General features: G+C 48.7%; 1 protein-coding gene and 1 pseudogene across 4 annotated transcripts in view; one reads left to right on the forward strand and one right to left on the reverse strand.

The window, feature by feature from the left end:
- The window catches only part of CETP (cholesteryl ester transfer protein), a 41,022-nt gene that overhangs the window by 2,154 nt on the left and 18,716 nt on the right, over positions 1-20,152 (forward strand). For 2 of the 4 annotated variants that reach the window (XR_004248774.2, XM_058441018.1), the window contains exon 1: positions 16,817-17,070. Coding sequence is in view for 3 of the 4 variants with exons in the window: in XM_058441018.1 (XP_058297001.1) it covers positions 16,877-17,070 (194 nt within the window). In the remaining variant the exon portion in view is untranslated. Of the gene's footprint in view, positions 1-10,808; positions 10,922-15,842; positions 16,043-16,816; positions 17,071-20,152 lie in introns of those variants that run through there. The other 2 variants (XM_032157401.2, XM_032157403.2) reach the window with 2 other exon arrangements.
- LOC116472143 (small nucleolar RNA U3) lies at positions 304-437 on the reverse strand (annotated as a pseudogene).

A 20,152-nucleotide genomic window follows, 5' to 3' on the forward strand; every position in this document is an offset into this window, starting at 1 on the left:
TTAGATGTGACATTTTACACAATAAACAATGGAGATAAATGTTTTTTAAATATATTTTTGGCCAGGCACAGTGGCTCATGCCTGTAATACCAGCACTTTGGGAGGCCGAGTCAGGCGGATCACTTGAGGTCAAGAGTTTGAGACCAACCTGGCCAACATGACGAAACCCTTTCTCTACTAAAAATATAAAAATTAGCCGGGCATCATGGTGGGCGCCTGTAATCCCAGCTACTTGGGAGGCCGAGGGAGGAGAATTGCTTCAACCTGGGAGGGTCTCCAGCCTGGGCGTCAGAGTGAGATTCTGTCTCAAAAATAAATAAATAAATGATTTCTTATTTATTTTTACCAGTTCAGAGAAACTTCTACAAGTTCTCTGCAAGTTCAGAGAAACTTCTCTGGTAACCAACCATAGAAATGATCCCTGAAAGTATAGTCTTAGGAGATAAATAACTCTTTACATGGCCAGGAGGGAGGTGAGAAGCCGTACCTGTGTGCAGCCTGACTGACAAAGGGGGAGGCTCCAGGTCCCCTGGAGGTTTTATGTAATAATTACTTGGTCCTTTCCGAAGTACTTGGATGTGTGTAGGACAGTCTCTTTGTCTTATCAGCTAGTCCTGCAATCTAGGTGTTCTCCCATTTTGTAGAGGCTTGCAGAGATGGGAGACCTGTCCAAGGTCTCAAACCCCTAACTGGCAGATCTGAGACTAGAAATACTCCCTCTCAGGAATGGACTTCTTCTACAACTTTTTTTAGCAGTCCTCATGTGCCAAATATGGCGTGGGGGCCAGGAGACAGAATGAGGCATAGGTTGGGCATGGCCCCTGCCCTCTTGGGTCTTATAGTCGGCTGTGGGTGGCAAGTACAGCAGCGATGGCAGACAGGTGTGATGAGTTCGAGGACGGGGAAATAACATCCACAGCCCCATCCTAGTACTCCTGCGCAGCAATGGAAGTGTGTCACCGACACGGGCTGCAGGGTGAGCAGGAGTGACAGGCAAAGAGAGGAAGAGAGCTCTGCCTGTGCAAAGGCAGAGGGAACATGGTGTGGGAGGAACTGAAGAGAATTCCACAGGAGTATGAAGAGGGTAGGGAGATTGAGACTGGAGAAAAGGGGGAGCCGGGGCTCCCCTTTTGACCATGCAAAGCACTGAAAGCACAGCACTCCCAGCCTCATGGTCCTCCATGATTGGAGACTGAGCATGAATTCAGAGGAGCTTGTGGAAGTCACCCAGTCAGGTCCAGAAATCCTGCAGTGCATCCCTTCCGGTTACCCCTGTCATAACTGGGAGAAGACACCACCCACATGACGCAGGGGAGAGTGCAGGCATGAGCCAGCACCCATATTGTCCCCTGCATCTGTCCTCCTTGGCTATGTTTTACACCCCCCACCCCTTAGAACATAGTAGTCAAACTAGGGAGTATTTAATTGGCTGGTTGCTCCCAACTACACTGGACAAAGTGGAGAAAAAAAAAAAAAAAGGAGGAGCTCAGGGTTTCAAATTCCCAGCTCAAGCTCTGCGTAAAAACTGCTGTGACTTCCTTAGAAGAGACCCTTACCTCCTGTAGTTGCAGGGTCAAGATTTCTGAGCTCAAGTGATCTGCCTGCCTCAACCTCCCAAAGTGCTGGGATTACAGTTGTGAGCCACCCTGCCTGGCCAGGGCTGAGATTCGTGAAAAGGAAACCCAAAGTCTCATCTTGCATGTGGCTGAATTATGTCGCAAATCCAAATCCCAAATTCCAGCCTTGCAGGGCGTCTTCAGTTAAAGTGAGGGCAACTTGAAAATTGGAATGGGAACATAAGGGAGGATTCCAGTAAAGCTGGGTACATTGAATCCCTAAATTCTGTTATGTTCCCTGCCAGTAGAAACAGCCCATCTACCCTTCCCTGGGTCCAGCTGTGTGGATACAGATTCGCAGCAAGTGTGTGGGTGTTATTTCCCTACCCTCGTAATCACACTTTCTTTTTCTTTTTTTTTTTGTTTTTTTTGTGTCAGAGACTTGTGCTGTTGCCCAGGCTGGAGTACAGTGGTGCAATCTCAGCTCACTGCAACCTCCGCCTCCTGGGTTCAAGCAATTCTCCTGCCTCAGCCTCCAGAGTAGCTGGGACTACAGGCACGCACCACCACACCCAGCTAATTTTTTTGTATTTTTAGTAGAGACACGGTTTCACCCCAATAGCCAGGTTGGTCTTGAACTCCTGACCTCAAGAGATTCACCCACCTCGGCCTCCCAAAGTGCTGGGATTACAGGCGTGAGCCACCGCGCCTGACCTCATCACAATTTCTTAACCCTTTGAGAAACCCTATGGCCTTCCCTGAGGTAGCTGTCTTGCAGGGCACTTCAGATTCTTCTTAGATCCTATGCCCTCCCCTCTTTTCTGGACCTGTAACTAGACTCAAGTCCCACCAGACCCCAGAGAGAAAGGTACACACAGTGACCCATGAAGAGGTGTGCTACACACCAAAAGAACTGCATGATTTTTCCAATTTATACAGACAAATCCAAGAGACATGTATGGGAGTAGATTTTAAGGGTGTGAGATCACGGAAGGACCATAGTGTTGGATCTGGCTGAACGTAATGATATGGGCCCACTAAGCAGAGATTCTTAACTCAGTGCTTTAGCATGAGGGGTTAGAAAGGGCTCTAACTTGGTTGGTTGGTTGGTTGGTTGGTTGGTTGGTTGGTTGGTTGGTTGGCTGGCTGGCTGAAACATGGACCAAAAGGTAGGTGGCCTACACTGTTCCTTATTTTGTTATTAATATATTTATATATTCATGTACAAACTTGTATGCTGATATCTAATACATATTATAGATATAAAACAAATCTTTAGGCCAGGCATGGTGGCTCACGCCTGTAATCCCAGCACTTTGGGAGGCTGAAGCAGGTGGATCATGAGGTCAGGAGTTCAAGACCAGCCTGGCCAACAGGGTGAAATCCCATCTCTACTAAAAATACAAAAATTAGCCGGGCACGGTGTCAGGCACCTGTAATCCCAGCTACTCAAGAGGCTGAGGCAGGAGAACTGCTTGAACCCAGAAGGTGGAGGTTGCAGTGAGCTGAGACCCCATCACTGCACTCCAGCCTGGGCGACAGAGCAAGACTCCGTCTCAAAAAAAAAAAAAAAAAATCTTTTGTTTTCTTTCCTCTCTCATTCCCTTATCACCTAACATAAGATGGATCATCACAGCATTGAAGTGACAGGATGTCAAGCAGAAGAGTAAACATCACCCAAGGACGTTGCAGCCTCTCTGGGGAAAGGATTGGCATGTTTTCTGTTGTATGCAGGATGGTTGAGTCAGGTTAGGTGGAAGCATGGCTTTGTTACTGTCTTTATCTGGAGATTAAGTGTTTAAGGAGATGCATACAGGTGCCAGGTTGACAAAGAGAGTACTGCGATGATTAGTTTTATGTGCGAACTTGGCTAGGCCCAGTTATGTAATCAAACACAAATCTAGGCCGGGCTTGGTGGCTCATGCCTGTAATCCCAGTACTTTGGGAGGCTGAGGCAGGCGGATCACCTGAGGTCAGGAGTTTGAGACCAGCCTGGCAAACATGGTGAAACCCCATCTCTACCAAAAATACAAAAATTAGCCTATTGTGGTGGTGTGTGCCTGTAGTCCCAGCTACTCGGGAGGCTGAGGCAGAAGAATCGCTTGAACCTGGGAGGTGGACGCTGCAGTGAGTGGAGATCATGCCACTGCACTCCAGCCTGGGCAACAGAGTGAGACTCCATCTCAAAAAAACATAAAACAAAAAACAAACAAAAACCCCATGAATCTAGGTGTTACTATGAAGGTATTCTGCAGATGTGATTAACCTGCATGGGTCTCATCTAATTATCTGAAAGACCTTAATTGCAAAACTCAGGTTTCCCCAAGGACAGAGCAATTAAGTCTATGGCCTGCAGCCTCAGCTTCCGACTGAGTTTCCAGCCCACCATCCTACCCTACAGCTTCAGACGCGCCTAGCCAGCCCCCACAATCGTGTAAGACAATTTCTAGAAGTTAGTTAATGGATACACTATTGGATCTGTTTCTCTGGAGGAACCCTGACTGACACAGGGGCTGGCTCTGGAGGTTGTGAGGTCCAGTTCCTTATCCCTGTGTAGTGTATTGGCCAGTGCAGGTGGGAATTGCTTCCAGGCAGGCTGTGTCATTTGTGCAGGCAGGGTCCCCTCCACTTGGCTCTGCCTGAGAGCAAAGGCAGGTTGGGGTGGCCCTGGGGAGGGCCTGAAGCTTTGCTCTGTGCCTCCTAAAGCTTTCCCACTCCAGGGAGCAGGCCAAGCAGGCTGGCAGGAAGAGGCAGGCTTCATCTGGAAGGATGTCTCCAGGGTGGAAATGATGAGATTTAAATGGTGTGGGAACCCGGAGGGTGGGGTGGGATAGCACCACTGACCCAGCTGCAGAGTTGGACCCTCTGAAGCCCATTGTGTACGTGAGAATCTGTGTGCCTGAGTGTGTATGTGCCTATACATGGATAGGCTGCGAATCTGTGCGCACACAGCTGGCTGGAGAGCACATGAGTAGGCATATGTACCATATTGTCAGCACTCACCCGTTAGCTCCTGGGACCCACTTGCTGCAGGTGATCCCTGTCCTCGTGGGCTCTACACCCTGGCAGGTCAACAGAGACTACAAAGAAACAAGTGGACATAAAATGACAAGGGCTAGGATAAAAAGCATGGAAAGGAGAGGGGATAACGTGGTAGGGGACATTTTAGAGTGCGGTGGTTTCGACACCAGGAGGACGAGTGGTTAGACGGTGGTCGGGGAGGGCCTCCGAGGAGGTGACACCTGAATGATGAGCTGGAGCAAACCAAGCAAAAATTGGAGGAAGAGCCTCCAAGCAGAAAGAACTGCAAGGACAAAGGCCCTGGTGCAGGAGCGGGTACGTGTGTCCTGTATGTGTGTGTCCTGCACGGTGGCAGGTGTCTGAAGCTGAGCCCAGAGGAGCTGCGGCGATCAGGCCCAGAAGTGGAGCCAGAACACATAGGGCCAGAGACCCGCAGTAAGAAATGGGATGTGGTGGAGATGGGATGGGAGCCACCGCAGCACCATGGGGCGGGGGCAGCAGAGTCTGATGTTGTGTTCTTCAAGGAGCTGGAGTTTTATGAGGGAAGAGTGAAGAGGTGTGTGGGAGGAGGAACAGCCCCAGTGAGGCCTGCAGGGAAGGCAGCAGACCCCAGGTCAGAGCATGAAGGCAGAGGGAATGTTCCAAAGAGTGGGTAGGGGAATAAGCACTGGATGGCTGATGACAGAGGGCAGGGTGGAGGATGCGGGGCCAGGGAGGGCTGCACGGAGCCCTGGGAGGGTGAGCGGTGGCCCTAGCTGGCTAGGAGGCGCCACCTTGAGGTGCTACTGGAGGATACGCCGCAGGGAAGGCGGATGGTCTCTTCTGATGACAACCTTCTTGCTGGCATTAGACTGAAAGGAGAGGTGATTTGTAGGGATGAGGCCAGAGGGGTTGTCCCCAGGGAAGGGCACCAGATGTGGGGCAGGAGAGCTGGTGTGAGTTGCAGCCGTGGGGCCTGGTGGAAGTCACACCACCCCACTGAATTCTCACTTCCTCATCATAACAGACCCTGTGACATATAAAACCTGCTCTGCCCACCGCACAGGGGTCACAAGGCTGGAGTGAAATAATGGAGCGCTTCCCCAAAGTGGCACACGGGACCCAGGGATGGGTGTGCAAAACCATTCTAGGTGGAAGAACACTTTTTTGTCTTTTTCTTTCTTTCTTTTCTTTTTTTTTTTTTGTTTTTGAGATGGAGTCACCCTCTGTTGCCCAGGCTGGAGTGCAGTGGTGCAATCTTGGCCCACTGCAGCCCCTGGCTCCCAGGTTCAAGTAATTCTCCTGCCTCAGCCTTCTGAGTAGCTGGGATTACAGGCACCCACCACAACATCTAGCTAATTTTTGTATTTTTAGTAGAGACAGGGTTTTACCATGTTGACCAGACTGGTCTCGAACTCCTGACGTTAAGCAATCCACACGCCTTGGCCTCCCAAAGTAGCTGCGATTACAAGCATGAGCCACCGTGCAAAGCCAAAAACACTTGATTATAATAGCATGCTATTTTTCAATGTATTAGATAAATGTATTTTGCATTTAAAGTGAGGATATAAAGCTCCCCTTTAAAATCCACATAAGTAAAAAAGCCAGTCCGTTTAAAAGGTTAAGTAAATAACAGTCTAGGGCAGATGCAGAAAAGACAGCATCATGACCGTGGTTCCTGAAGGATTAAGGTTGCAGGAAACACTGAATGCTAAAAGCTTTGTGAATGTATAGTCCATGAAAATGTCTCTTAAAAAATGAGGTGCATACCAAGATGTTTGAGTGTGTATATTTGGGGTAAGTGCTGTGGGCATACAGGTGTACCTGTGTGTGTCTCACAAGCAGGTGTATCTGGGTGCTTGTGTGTACGTGGTGTGTGTGTATCTGTGCACACATGCATATCATCTGTGCCTACGTATCCATGCACACGTCCTCATAAGGCTCTCTGCGGCCAGGTGCCATGGCTCACGCCTGTAATCTCAACACTTTGGGAGGCTGAGGCGGGGGAATCACGAAGTCTGAAGTTCGAGACCAGCCTGGCCAAGATGGTGAAACCCCATCTCTACTAAAAATACAAAAAATTAAGACAGTGAGCGTTGATCGTGAAGAAGGGAAGATGAATGTGGGGATTAGGTGGGAGGAATGGGGTGCTGTCAAGATGAAAATAAACTTAGGGTGGAGAGGCTGGGGCAAAAGAGAGGCCCAACATTATGATTTGCCCCAGTGTGGGGACTTTGTGCCTGGTGATTTGAGGTGGCAGGGCTTCTACCCAGGCCTGATGGGAGCTGGGATTAAAAGCAGCTGTGACCTGAGGCGGGCCATTGCTCTGTGGCCTGCTCCCCTAACTCTTTTGCAGAAAGTCCCAGGCTAAGAGATGGGGGATGGTTGTAATGACCCCTCCCAGAAATCCTGGCTCTGTCCTGCAGAGGTGGGGCCCAGGGATCAAGATGCCTCTAGGTTCAAGAGAGAGGTAGAATGAGGGGTCAGCCAGCTGGGGCAGGAAGGCTTCACTCTAGGCTGCAAGGAGAGATCTTTCGCCTTGACTGGAAGGACGTGAGGAGCCTGTGGCCTCCTGTTTGCAACCAAGGGCTGAGGGAGGGGCCGGGCATTTCTGCCGTAGGTCAATGACCTGGAGAAACACATGCTTGAGGACAGAGCTCAGATCATTGTCCCAGCGCAAACCCTGGTGGGATGTCAGGTTTAGAGCTTCTTAAGTTCCAAGAGGCAGTCTCATGCAGTACGAGGAGGGCTGGAGAAGCCTGGTCTGCTCATGGGAGTCAATTGTTAAATTTTCGGGAATTTTGTGAGCCAATTATTGAACACAGCTATTATTAAAAACAAAATTATAGGCTGGGCGTGATGGCTCACGTCTGTAATCCCAGCACTTTGGGAGGCCGAGGCGGTGGATCACTTGTGGTCAGGAGTTCAAGGCCAGCCTAGCCAACACAGCAAAATCCTGTTTCTACCAAAAATACAAAAACATTAGTCGGGTGTGGTGGCTCACACCTGTAATTCTAGCTACTCGTGAGGCTGAGGCATGAGAATTGCTTGAGCCCAGGAGGCAGAGGTTGCAATGGGCTGAGATCACGCCATTGCACTCCAGCCTGGGCAACAGAGGGTGATTCTGTCTTTAAAAATAATAAAATAAAATAAAATAATAGGCTGGGTGCCGTGGCTCATGCTTGTAATCTCAGCACTTTGGGAGACCAAGGCTGGAAGATCTCTAGAGCCCAGAAGTTGGAGATCAGCCTGGGGAACACAGGGAGACCCAGGTCTGTACAAAAAATAAAAACAAAATTAGCCGGGCATGGTGGCACATCCCTGTGGTCCCAGTTACTTAGGAGGCTGAGGTGAACAAAGTTAACACTCAAAACTCATCACTTGTGAATTACTTTGCTACAGTGCACTATTATTATTATTTATTTTTATTGGGCAGCCTCCTGAGCCAAAGTAGGCTCAGAGACTGTCCAGCATACTATTACTGATGCTCTGTGGTTATTGATATTGATTGGATCCATATAGTGGAAATGGCTACACTATAGAATTGTGTGCTACTGTGTATTTCTTACCAATTCTGCATTCAGTGGCATCACATTCATAGCTTGAATTTGGCCATGGTGGGAGATAAATATGTGTGGTATAAATTGGCAAAGAAATTGGCAAAGGCTACAGATTGGGGTTCCTGCCTGGCCCCCCAAGAGCTGGTTGTTAAACTTTTACCAGCACACCACTGAGTCAGAGTCTGGAAAGCAGGCTTTGTCCAGGTTCTGCCCTGCTAGTTCAACTGGCTCTCAAAACTTTGCTCCACCAACCGGCCTATGGCTGCTTTCACTCACCAATTCTCCCTTTTGCCCTCTAAGGCCACCTCTTCCAGGAAGCTTCCCCTGATTTCTTTGCCTGGACTTCTAAAATTATTTCTTTGCCAGGCGTGGTGGCTCACACCTGTAATCCCAGCACTTTGGGAGGACGAGGTGGGCAGATCACTCGAGGTCAGGAGTTAGAGACCAGCCTGGCCAACACGGTGAAACCCCATCTCTACTAAAAATACAAAGATTAGCTGGATATGGTGATGCACACCTGTAATCCCAGCTACTCAGGTGGCTGAGGCAGGAGAATCACTTGAACCCGGGAGGCAGAGGTTGCAGTGAGCCAAGATCACACCATTGCACTCCAGCCTGGGCAACAGAGGGAGACTCCATCTCAAAATAAATAAATAAATAATTCTTTCTTACCTCTTCTGTTCATATTCATACAGAAGAATAATCTCCACATCTCAAAATTCTTAACTGATTAGCTAGTTCTTGCTATTAATTAAATACTTGATGCATATGGCCAAGCTTAGATGGATGGAATCCCTGTATTGGTAAGGTGGGAATTTTTCTTTTCTTTTTTTTTTTGAGACCAAGTCTCCCTCTGTCATCCAGGCTGGAGTGCAATGGCGTGATCGTGGCTCACCGCAACCTCTGCCTCCCAGGTTCAAGCCATTCTCCTGCCTCAGCCTCCCCAGTAGCTGGGATTACAGGCACACACCACCAAGCCTAGCTAATTTTTGTACTTTTAGTAGAGACAGGGTTTCGCCATGTTGGCCAGGCTGGTCTGGAACTCCTGGCCTCAAGTGATCTGCCTGCCTCGGCCTCCCAAAGTGCTGGGATCACAAGCATGAGCCACCACGCCCACCTAGCGTGGGAATTTTCCACCTGGGTTCTGGGATCAGCTTTGCCACAGATTCCTCTCTATGGGCTTGTCCTCTGAAGGCGTGATTTTGGCATGACTGAGTGGATGGAGGAAGAACTTGGGGTCAGCGGGCTGTCACCCTGCTCTGCCGTGGAACTGGCTCAGCAACAGGGCCGCAACAGGCCTTGTTGGACACGGAAGCAAATGAGAAAATTAGTAATACTGATTCAGTGTTTACTTAAGATTCTGATACTTTGTCCATTATAGACCTTTTGCATTAATTTTGATTTTTTTATTATAGTAAAATATATATATAACATAAAATTGATCACTTTAGCCATTCTAAGTGTACAGTTTTGTGGCATTTAATACATTCACATTATTATACAACCCATCTCCAGAACTCTTTTCACCTTGAAAAACTGAAACTCTATTTCCATTAAATATGAACTCACTCCCCATTCTCTCTTCCTCCAGCCTCTGGTGACCTCCATTCTATTATTATTATTATTATTATTATTATTATTATTATTATTACTGGCAGTGTCCCTCTGTTGTCCATGCTGGAGTGCAGTGATGCAATCACAGCTCACTGTAGCCTCAAACTCCTGGGCTCAAGGGATCTTCCCACTTCAGCCTCCTGAGTAGCTGAGACTATAGGCATACACTACCACACTCTGCTAATTTACCTATTTTTTGGAAAGATGGGGTTTTGCTGCATGGCCCAAGGCAGACTTACATTCCTGGGCTCAAGTGATCCTCCCACCTCGGCCTCCCAAAGCATTGAGATTACAGGTCTGAGCCACCACACCCTGCCCATTCTACTTCCTGGCTCTTAATTATGACTACTCTAGATACCTCATGTAAGTGGAATCATACAGTATTTGTCTTTTTGTAACTGGTTCATTTTACTTGGCATAATGTCCTGAAGGTTCATCCTCATCGTAGTGTGTGTCAGAATTCCCTTCCTTTTAAAGGATGAATAATATTCCGTTGTGTGGATATATCACATGTTGTTTATCCACTCATCATTGATGGACGCTTGTGTTGCTTCCACTTTTGGCTGCTATAGAAAATGCTGCTATGAATATGGGTGTGCAAATATTCATTGCGTCCATAATTTTGATAGTTTTTTCTTTTTGAGACAGAGTCTCACACGGCTGTCCAGGCTAGAGTTCAGTGGCACAATCTCGGCTCACTGCAACCTCCGCTTCCCGGGTTGAAGTGATTCTCCTGCCTTAGCCTCCCGAGTAGCTGGGATTACAGGTGTCCGCCATCACACCTGGCTAATTTTTGTATTTTTAGTAGAGACAGGGTTTCACCGTGTTGGAGGCTGGTCTCAAATTCCTGGCCTCAAATGATCCACCCACCTCGGTCTCCCAAAGTGCTGGGATTACAGTGAGCCACCATGCCGAGTCCATAATTTTGATTTTTAAATGGTGACTACTAAGTTTTTCCGGCACCCCTTAAATTTTGTCAGGCACTTGCCTTACCCTAGTCCTGGCCCCAGTTTGGGTTGTCACAGCAAGGTGGAAATGTACTGAAAAGCTTGTGTTTTATCTTTATACATTTACACAGGGCCCAAAAACGGGGGAAAACCCACTTTGATAGGGATATGACACAGGGACGCAGGAGCCAACTGAAAGAGCCCCCAGTGGCCAAAGATGGAGCAACTTGAGCAACAAAATAAAGTAAGCATCAAATTATAGTCCAAAGTATAAAATAAGTGTCTATGAGTCTATACTAACATAGATGATTGAATACATTCATATGAATAAATGGGAGAGCACTTTGAGAAGCCAAGGTGGGCAGATCACTTGAGCCCAGGAGTCTAAGACCAGATTAGGCAATGTGAAGAAACCCTGTCTCCACCAAAAATACAAAAATTAGCCAGGCATGGTGGGGCATGCCTATAGTTCCAGTCACTTGGGAGACTGGGGAAGGAGGATTGCTTGAGCCTGGGAGACAGAGGTTGCAGTGAGCTGTGATCTCACCACTGCACTCCAGCCTGGGCAACAGAGTGAGGCCCTGTCTCAAATAAATATACAAATAAAATAAATATATAAATAAAAATAAAAATAACGGGAAAGAAGAGACAAATCTTCTGTGCAGAAGAATCCCAAGTGAATTCTGTAGATTCTCCACCCTACAGGAGGGCACACACAACTCCAGGCTGCCTTAGTGACCTTCTTCCAAAGAGTACAGTACGGGGAGGGGGAGTGAGGAGAATTCACTTCACGGTGGAGAAATCTGACAAATACGACCTCCGCCAAGTGATCGAGGTCACATCAGCTGTCATGAATTATGTTGATAGCGGGCATCCTGGATATGATGGGATGAAATGGCACTTTACCTCCGCAACCCTTTTCACAACAGCCTGTAACGCCAGTATAAGGAAAACATCAGACCAGGTGTGGTGGCTCACGCTTGTAATCTGAGCACTTTGGGAGGCCAAGGTGGGTGGATCACAGGTCAGGAGTTTGAGACCAGCCTGGACAACATGGTGAAATCCTATCTCTACTAAATATACAAAAACTAGCCAGGCACGGTGGCGGGTGCCTGTAATCCCAGCTACTTAGGAGGCTGAGGCAGAAGAACCTCTTGAACCTGGGAGGCGGAGGTTGCAGTGAGCCGAGATCGCGCCACTGCACTCCAGCCAGGGCGACAGAGTGAGACTACATCTCAAAAAAAAAAAAAAAAAAGAAAGAAAAGAAAAAGAGAAAAGAAAAACATCAGAACATCAGACAGATCCCAACAGAAGGGCATCCTACAGTATACGTGACCACTGCTCCTCAAACCTGTCAAGACCATCAGAAACAAGAGAAGCCTGAGAAACTGTCACAGCTACAAGGAGATGTGACAACTAAATGTGATTTTTTTTTTTTTTTGAGATATGGTCTCGCTTTGTCACCCAGGCTACAGTACAGTGGCACAATCACAGCTCACTGCAGCCTCGAACTCCGGGGCTCAAGTGATCCTCCCATCCATCTCAGCCTCCCAAGTAGCTGGGGCTATAAGTGTGCACCACCACACCCAGCTAATTTTTGTATTTTTTTTAGAGATAGTATTTCACCATGTTGCACAGCCTGGTCTCGAACTCCTGGATTCAAGCAATCCTCCTGCCTTGGCCTCCCAAAGTGCTGGGATTACAGGCATGAGCCACCGTGCCTTGCCAAATGTGATATATTCTTGACGGGATCCTGGAACAGGAAAAAGATATTAGGTAAAAACTAAGGACATCTGAATAATCATGGATTTCAGTAATGTTTCCACATTGATTCATCAATTGTAACAAATATACTGTATGAATGCAAGATGTTCATAATGAGGCTGGGGCAGTGGCTCACACCTGTAATCCCAGCACTTCGGGAGGCTGAGGCGGGAGGATCTCTTGAGCTCAGGAGTTCGAGAGCACCCTGGGTAACATAGTGAGATCCTCATCTCTACAAAAAATTTTTAAAAATTAGTCAGGTGTGGTGGCACATGCCTGTAGCCCCAGCTACTCAGAAGACTGAGAGAGGAGGATCGCTTGACCCGGGAGGTTGAGGCTGCAGGAAGCCAGGATCGCGCCACTGCACTGCAGCCTGAGCAACACAGCGACATCCTGTCTCAATAATAAAAATAATAACAATAATAATAATAGTAATAATAATAATAATGGAAACTCACTATGGGTTGTATATGGGAACCTTGCTCAGTTTCTCTGAAAATCGAAAATTCTTCTAAAAAGCAAAGTCTGCTTAAAAATTCACATGGGGTTTGCATTCTCCTCCACGACAAGGTTTTGCAGGTTATGATTACAGAGGCGGGAGAGGGTGCAGTTTATCCTGCCCCTCCCTGTCCCGGGGATTCCCTTCCCCAGGAGCTGTGTCTCCCCTGTGAGAGAGGGTGAGCTTCCGTGACCCCAAGCCTCTTGTCCTCTGACTCCAGTATTCTCAGAAGCTGGGACCAGCACTGAGCCCAAATTCCTGAAGAGCTCAAATCCTGGCTTCCTGTCCCTATGTGACCTGGAGCTTGTAGTTTAACTTCTCTCTGCATCACTGTCCTATAAAGCAGGGCCATCAAGGCATCCCGGTGGCTGTGAAGAGTGAATGAGATAGCAGACAACCCAGATGCCCACTGACGGGTGAAGGGACCAACACAGTGCGGTATAGGCATATAAGGGAATGGAGTACGGACACAGCCTACAACACAGACAAACCTTGAAGACATTCCTCTAAGGGACATAGGCCAGGCACGGTGGCTCACGCCTGTAATCCTAGCATTCTGGGAGGCCGAGGCGGGTAGATCACTTGAGGTCAGGAGTTGAGACCAGCCTGGCCAACATGGCAAAATCCCGCCTCTACTAATAATACAAACATTAGCTGGGCGTGGTGGTGGGTGCCAGTAATCCTGGGTACTCGGGAGGCTGAGGCAAGAGAGTTGCTGGAACCCAGGAGGTGGAAGTTGCAGTGAGCTGAGATTGTGCCACTGCACTTCAGCCTGGGCAACAGAGCAAGACTCTGTCGAAAGAAAGAAAGCGAGGGAGGGAGGAAGGAAGGAAGAAAGAAAGGGAAGGGAGGGAAGGGGAGGGGAGGGAAGGGAGAGAGAAAGAAGAGAGAGGAAAGAAAGAAGGAAAGAAAGAAAGAAAGAAAGAAAGAAAGAAAGAAAGAAAGAAAGAAAGAAAGAAAGAAAGAAAGAAAGAAAAAGAAAGAGAAAAGAAAGAGAGAGAAAGAAAAGAGCGAACCCAGGAACGAAAGATCACACACTGTATGACTTTATTTACATGAAATGTTCAGAGTAGGCAAATCCATAGAGACAGAAAGCACATTTGTGGTTGCCAGGAGCTGGGAAAGGGAAGGATGGGGAATGACTGTTTATTGGATGTGGGGCTCTATTTTGGGGTGATGAGATTGTTCTGGAATTAAATTCATGGCTGCATAACACTGTGAATGTACTAAATGCCACTGAATTGTACACTTTAAAATGGTTAAAGTGGTAAGTTTTCATTAAGCAGTAAATTAAATTCTACTACAATTTTAAAAAGACTAAAAAATAATTTTAAAAAGATTAAATGAGATAATGCAAAAAAGCATTATCTCGAAAATACAGCTGATATTAGTATAATTCTTACTAAGTTTTAAGAGTCTAAGGTGCAGGATTCTAAATTTAAAGGGATAGGCTCTTTTGTTTTTTTGGTTTATTTATTTATTTATTTTTTTAATCCATTATCCCCAGGGTCTCCCACCCTTGGGAGGCCCCCAGCACCCAGGCTGCACTAGAGGATGGGGCCCACCTTCCTTTTCTCTCCAGGCCCAGCCACTGACCGCCAGTACCCTGGCCAGGGGCACCCTCGATCATTGCCCTCCGTGGCCCCAGGAAGGGAACAGAAACAACAGCCAAGAAGACAATAGCTGCCAGGAAGTCCTCACGTTTCTGGAGAAATAGAGCCCATTAATGAAGTTCCTCCAGCCTGATCGGAGGACAGCGTGCTGGGGAGGCCTGGGCTAAAGGGCTCACCTCCAGCCCTGACCCTGGCAGGGCCAATGGTACATGCTCATTCAGTGAGGGGGCTCCAGAGGCCTGTGGGTACGAACCCGAGGGCTGGTGCCCAGGGGCAATCAGCTTATGTCTCTGAGCCTTGGGAAACAGTGAGGGTCAGCCCGGCTCCCCATGTGGTTCTGGGCAGCTTTGGGCTTGGAGCAGGTGCAAACTCGGGACTAGGGCAGGACTCCCTGAGAGGCGACTGAGCAAGGCCATCCCAACTCAATGTTTCCTTGGCCCTGCCTGGGGCACAGCCTCCTGCCCACATCCCTGCAGCCCCAGCTCCTTCCTAGGGGCTCTGAGGAGGCAGTACTTGGCCATCTGGTCACAGTTGCTGCAGGGCAGTTCTTGGCCCCAGCTGTAGGTAAAGTACTGTATGTTGTAATTTTTTGAAAGATAACACATTCATATGACTCAGCATTCAAATGCCACAGACATTTCCCCTGCTCCGCCCCTTTCCCCCAGATACCCAGTTTCTCCCAGAGGCAGCCAATGATCTCAGAGGCTGTATACCCACCCAGAGTTATTTTATGCATATCAAGGAAAGTCTACATAGAGGACTGCTTCTGGGGTACCCAGATGCAGCATCAAATGCCATGGAATACTACAGTGAGGACATTATCCTTTCAAGCTTTCAAATCAGAGCAAGGGAAAGGTCGATGCTAGAGTTTCTCTAGCGCCCATGAAGCCCTCTGCCTTTTTCTACTGAGTTTTACTTTACATGCAACAGCAGGCTTCAAGCTTGGGGTCATTGTCGGGCAACAGCATCTGGCAAGAATTCAATGTCTTTTTCTCATAGTCATCGTATTTTGGCCTCTTTCTATTTATGGCAACTGAGAGAGAAAGTTTATTCCTAGATATATGTATTTAAGTAAAAAATAAATGAATTCATGGAAACATATTAAGCAATTATCCAGATAACATAAGGGATGGCAAAAATGGTGCAGATGGTTGAGGGGAGACAAGCAGAAGTTGGGGTGCTCTTGTCGAATGTCTGGCTCTGAACTCGAGAGGAGGCCTCAGGGGCTGGGCAGGAAGGAGGTGAATCTCTGGGGCCAGGAAGACCCTGCTGCCCGGAAGAGCCTCATGTTCCGTGGGGGCTGGGCGGACATACATATACGGGCTCCAGGCTGAACGGCTCAGGCCACTTACGCACCACTGCCTGATAACCATGCTGGCTGCCACCGTCCTGACCCTGGCCCTGCTGGGCAATGCCCATGCCTGCTCCAAAGGCACCTCGCACGAGGCAGGCATCGTGTGCCGCATCACCAAGCCTGCCCTCCTGGTGTGTAAGTATCAGTGCCTCTGTCTGCCCTGCCAGGGGTCTTTTCATGGACACCCACTGCGCCAGGAGCCTCCCTGGCCTGAAGCCAGCTCTGAAGCCAGCTGCCACACTAGCCCAGAGAGAGGAGTGCCCTAGGAGGGAGATGGGCTGAGCGGAGCTGTCCTCACCCTCTCCTGACCTCGCCTTCAAGGTCAAGTTCTTTGGTGAGAAGGTCCTAGCTGCGTTGCAAACAGCCAAGTGTAGGGATTTGTGTTTGTCTGAGACCCAGAATCACTGGGGTTCGAGTTAGGGTTCAGATCTGAGCCAGGTTAGGGGCTTGAGTCAGGGGATAAAGATTAGGAGGTTGGTGTATATTTGGTGTTGGGGGTCACTCTATGGCCAAAGTCAGGGGTTGCCATGAGCTCAGGTGACGGAGGCTCCATCACTGACTGTTGTGTGACTTTGGCCAGCTCTCCTGCCCTCTCTGGGCCTCAGTCTCTTGCTCAATACAATAAGGGTATAGGGAGGCTAAATGACACAATTTCTAAAATAGAATATCGCCACGTTCAAAAGCCAGAATTATAGACCCCCAGGACTACAGAGAGTGTCACAGCATCGTCTGGGTGACAGTAGGGTTAATGTGCGGCTGGGCTCAGGGCTGCCCCATTTGACTAGGATCATGGGGTTCCCATGTGTCAGGATCCAGAGGCTAGGGTATGATCAGGATCTCTAGCTGGGGTCAGGGTCAGAGCTCTCTGTGTCCCCTAGAATTGCCATCGACCTTAAACCCAGAGGGAGGCCCAGTCCAACCCCTCAGCTTTAAGACCTGCTGGGAGCCTCATCTCAGAGAGGCTGAGTCATGGCCAAGGCCAGGTGGGGGTGGGAGCAGGGGGCTTGGCGCAGGCCTGCAGCCCCTCAGCCACTGCCCTCCCCTCTAGTGAACCAAGAGACTGCCAAGGTGATCCAGACCGCCTTCCAGCGAGCCAGCTACCCAGATATCACGGGCGAGAAGGCTATGATGCTCCTTGGCCAAGTCAAGTATGGGTTGCACAAGTGAGTCGGGTCTCGGGTGTGACCAGGCTGGGGGTAGGGAGGCGGGAGGAACAGCCTGGGGCTTGCCCCCAGCCCACAGGGAGGAAGGGCAGCAGCGGGGAGATTCAGGTCTCTCCCCTTGATTTGGAACCAGAGCCTGACACCTCCCCTAACCCCACCCTCCATCCCCTGGTGCCCTGGGGGGATTTATTGGAGTGTATCAACCTCTCCAACAGCCCCTCTAAGAGTCAGGCTTCAAAGGGTCCTTTCCCACTGCCCTGGGAAGATGGAGGTCTTATTTGGGGGTGAATGGGGGATAGGGTAGAAAAATCTCAGCAAGATAAGTATTTTTTAAAAACAATTTATAAATGTTGTTTTCTTATAATAGAGACAGGGTCTTGCTATGTTGGCCAGGTTGGTCTTGAACTCTTGGCCTCAGCCAGTCCCCCACCCCAAGCCTAAAATGAGTATCTTGACTTTATTTGGGATGATGGTAACAGCCAAGGGTCGGTTGTGGGCCAGGTGCTTTTACAATGTCCTCACCTTTATCATATATTTTTTTCTTTCTTGTTTTTCATTTTTTGAGACAGTCTCCCTCTGTCACTTAGGCTGGAGTGCAGTGGCACAATCTCAACTCGTTGCAACCTCCGTCTCTGGGTTCAAGCAATTTTCGTGCCTCAGCCTCCAGAGTAGCTGGAATTACAGGCACACGCCAGCACATCCGGGTAATTTTTGTATTTTTAGTAGAGATGGGGTTTCATCATGTTGGCCAGACTGGTCTCCAACTCCTGATCTCAAGTGATCCGCCCATCTCAGTCTCCCGAAGTGCTGGGATTACAGGCGTGAGCCACCACGTCTGGCCCTTTATCTATCTTAATCTTTATTTTATTTATTTATTTATTTATTTATTTATTTATTTATTTATTTAGATGGAGTCTCTCTCTGTCACCCAGGCTGGAGTGCAGTGGCACGATCGATCTCAGCTCACTGCAACCTACGCCTCCTGGGTTCAAGCAATTCTCGTGCCTCAGCCTCCCGAGTAGCTGGGATTACAGGTGCACACCACCGTGCCCAGCTCATTTCTTTGTATTTTTAGTAGAGACGAAGTTTCACCATGTTGATCTGGTTGGTCTTAAACTCCTGACCTCAAGTGATCCGCCCACCTCGGCCTCACAAAGTCCTGGGATTGCAGGCGTGAGCCACGGCGCCCAGCCTATCTTAATCTTTATCATATATTTTAGCCTCTTCTGTAAAAGAGGATAATGCCATCGCCCGGATGGCCCTGCTTAATAAATACGGAAACAGGAGCTGATAGAGGTTTAGCAGCCTGGCGGAGCTCGTGTGCAAACTCAGCTCAGTCTCGGGAACTCAGCCACCTTCCTGGCACCTCAGGCTGCCCTGGAGCCTGGGTCCCGGTCTGTGTGTCGGTCTGAGGCCCCAAGGGTGGGGCAGACATTGTTTAGGGACCTTGTCTTTGTCTTAAAGCCATCTCCTCCTCCTCCCCAGCCCTGCTAAACATGCTTCCCAGGGGTGGTCTCTGCTACCCGCGCACATTGGGCCTTGAGTCTTGGTAAATGTTTCTGAGCCACCAGGGGGCGCCAGCGGTGCTGGGATGCCACTTCGCCTTTTGCAGGAAAACTCCCGCCGCTAGCGGGTGCTGTGGGGCGTCCCAGGTCTCGCGCAGCCACGCCCTCTGTGTGACCTTGGGCTTCAGTTTAGCCTTCTGTAAAAGAGAATAATGGGCAAGGTCCAGTGGCTCATGCCTGTGATCTCAGCACTTTGGGAGGCCGAGGTAGGAGGATTACTTCAGCCAGAGTTCAAGACCACTTGTCTCTATAAAAAATTTAAAAATTTGCTGGGCATGGTGGTGTGTGCCTGCAGTCCCAGCTACTCAGGAGGCCAAGGGGAGGTCAAGGCTGCGGTGAGCTATGATTGCATCACTGCATTCCAGCCTGGGTGACAGAGCAAGACTCTGTTGCTAAAAAATAAAAGAGGATAATGCTATCCTAGACCTATGTTGCAAGAGGTCAGACATGGCAAAAGCGTCTTGAGAAGTTAAAGAGATAGTATCCTTAATAAATCAGCAATAATTCAGTAAGACCAGACTGCCATAGACTAGATGTCATAGTCATTAATATATAACTGTTATCCCAAAGGTATATGAGTGGGGTAGAAATAAAATATGATTGGCCATAAATATGATTGGCCATGATTAATGTTAGATGAAGCTGGATCATGGGTAAGATGAGAATTCTTCACACTATTCTCTCTAAAGGGAATGGAATAAAATAGAACAGAACAGATGGGGAAAGCCAGATATACATGGATTCTCCTTGCTGGGCACAGTGTGTCGTAGTGGCTTATAATATGGGATTTGGAGTGGGATGGACCCAGGATCAAATTCCCTTCTACTGAGGTTTTCTGAAGCCACATAAGCTGTCTGAGCCATTTCTGTCTCAGTTCAGTGGGTACAGCAATAGTGACCACCTCGTGGGTAGCTGTGAGGATTAAACCAGGAAATGTGTATAAACTCTCAGCACAGTGCCTGCCACACAGCATGTGTTCGGTACGTGATGGCCGCTTCTATTGTGTCATATTCCATGTGCTCAAGCCAGGCCCCGGGGGAGAGTTCAGTAAGGGTAGAGGAATATGAGAGTGAATGTGGCCCACTGGCCTCCCTGCCTGCAGTCTCTCCTCTCTGATCCTTGCCTCCTAAGGGTCTTCACTGAGCCCCACCTCTGACCAAGTCCCCGGCGGCACAGGTGGCACAGATCCTCTGCTGTACCTACACCAAGACCCCAGGCCCAACGCTTCTCCCATTGTGCAGCTCCACCTCTGCCCCCGGGGCCTGGCTGAGGCCTCCTCCAAGCTGAGCCTCCTACTATCTTCCAAACTCCCACCCTCCATCTGGTGTCACCTCCTCCCGGAAGCCCTCTGTATCAGTTTCCTATTTTCTGCCGTAAAAAAAATCACTCCAAGTTTAGTGGCTTAACATGACACAAGTTTATCATTTTACAGTTTAAAAGGCTAGAAGTCCACCATGGCTTTCCCTGAACCAAGATCAAGATGTCAGCAGAACCAGATTCCTTCTGGGGGCTATAGG

This window comes from Hylobates moloch, unplaced genomic scaffold (genome assembly GCF_009828535.3).
Source record: "Hylobates moloch isolate HMO894 unplaced genomic scaffold, HMol_V3 SCAFFOLD_6, whole genome shotgun sequence".
Taxonomy (NCBI): Eukaryota; Metazoa; Chordata; class Mammalia; order Primates; family Hylobatidae; genus Hylobates; species Hylobates moloch.